Source organism: Octopus bimaculoides, chromosome 4 (assembly GCF_001194135.2).
Source record: "Octopus bimaculoides isolate UCB-OBI-ISO-001 chromosome 4, ASM119413v2, whole genome shotgun sequence".
Taxonomy (NCBI): domain Eukaryota; kingdom Metazoa; phylum Mollusca; class Cephalopoda; order Octopoda; family Octopodidae; genus Octopus; species Octopus bimaculoides.
Genome location: NC_068984.1, coordinates 120,495,473 through 120,496,558, shown reverse-complemented (window position 1 = coordinate 120,496,558; position 1,086 = coordinate 120,495,473). Strand labels below are relative to the sequence as shown.

The 1,086-nt window shown below is 53.0% G+C and overlaps 1 protein-coding gene across 1 annotated transcript in view; it reads right to left on the bottom strand.

The window, feature by feature from the left end:
• Nucleotide 1: 1 nt before the first annotated feature.
• Nucleotides 2-1,086, bottom strand: part of LOC106876926 (titin) — a gene marked incomplete at its 3' end in the record, with an annotated part of 10,637 nt that continues 9,552 nt past the window's right edge. Inside the window, exon 3 of the mRNA XM_052967673.1 lies at nt 2-175. Coding sequence (XP_052823633.1) covers nt 2-175 — 174 coding nt within the window. The remainder of the gene's footprint in view (nt 176-1,086) is intronic.

Below are 1,086 nucleotides of genomic sequence, written 5' to 3'. Positions count from 1 at the left end.
ATTTCACTTCAGGAGCCTCCACAAGTTTCTCCTCAGGAGCCTCCACAGGTTTCACTTCAGGAGCCTCCACAGGTTTCTCTTCAAGAGCCTCCACAGGTTTCACCTCAGGAGCCTCCACAGGTTTCTCTTCAGGAGCCTCCACTGGTTTCTCTTCAAGAGCCTCCACAGGTTTCACCTCAGGAGCCTCCAAAGGTTTCTCTTCAGGAGCCTCCACAGGTTTCACCTCAGGAGCCTCTACAGGTTTTGCTTCAGCATCCTCCATAGGTTTCACCTCAGGAGCCTCCACAGGTTTCACCTCAGGAGCCTCCACAGGTTTCAGCTCAGGAGCCTCCACAGGTTTCAGCTCAGGAGCCTCCACAGGCTTCTCCTCAGGAGCCTCCACAGTTTTCTCCTCAGTAGACGCCTCAGGAGCCTCAACTGGTTTCTCTTCAGGAGCCTCCACCAGTTTCTCTTCAGCAGCCACCACAGCTTTCTTACCAGAAAGCCCCACAGATTTCTCTTCCAGAGCCTCCACAGGTTTTTCTTCGAGAACCTCCACAGCTTTCTCTTCAGAAACCTCTACAAGTTTCTCCTCAGGGGCCTCTACAGGTTTCCCCACAGGAGCCTCCACAAGTTTCTCCTCAGGAGCCTCCACCGGTTTCTCTTCAGGAGCATCCACAGGTTTCTCCTCAAGAACCTCTACAAGTTTCTCTTCAAGAGCCTCCACAGGTTTCACCTCAGGAGCCTCCTCTGGTTTCACTTCAGGAACCTCCACAGGTTTCTCCTCAGGAACCTCCTCAGGTTTCACTTCATGAGCCTCCACAAGTTTCTCTTCAAGAGCCTCCACGGGTTTTGCTTCAGGAACCTCTACAGGTTTCACCTCAGGAGCCTCCACAGGTTTCACTTCAGGAGCCTCCACAGGTTTCTCCTCAGGAACCTCCTCAGGTTTCACTTCATGAGCCTCCACAAGTTTCTCTTCAAGAGCCTCCACAGGTTTCACCTCAGGAGCTTCTGCAGATTTCTCTTCAGGAGCCGCCACAGGTTTTACCTCAGGAGCCTCCACAGGTTTCTCTTCGGGCGACTCAACAGGCTTTGCCTCAGGAGCCT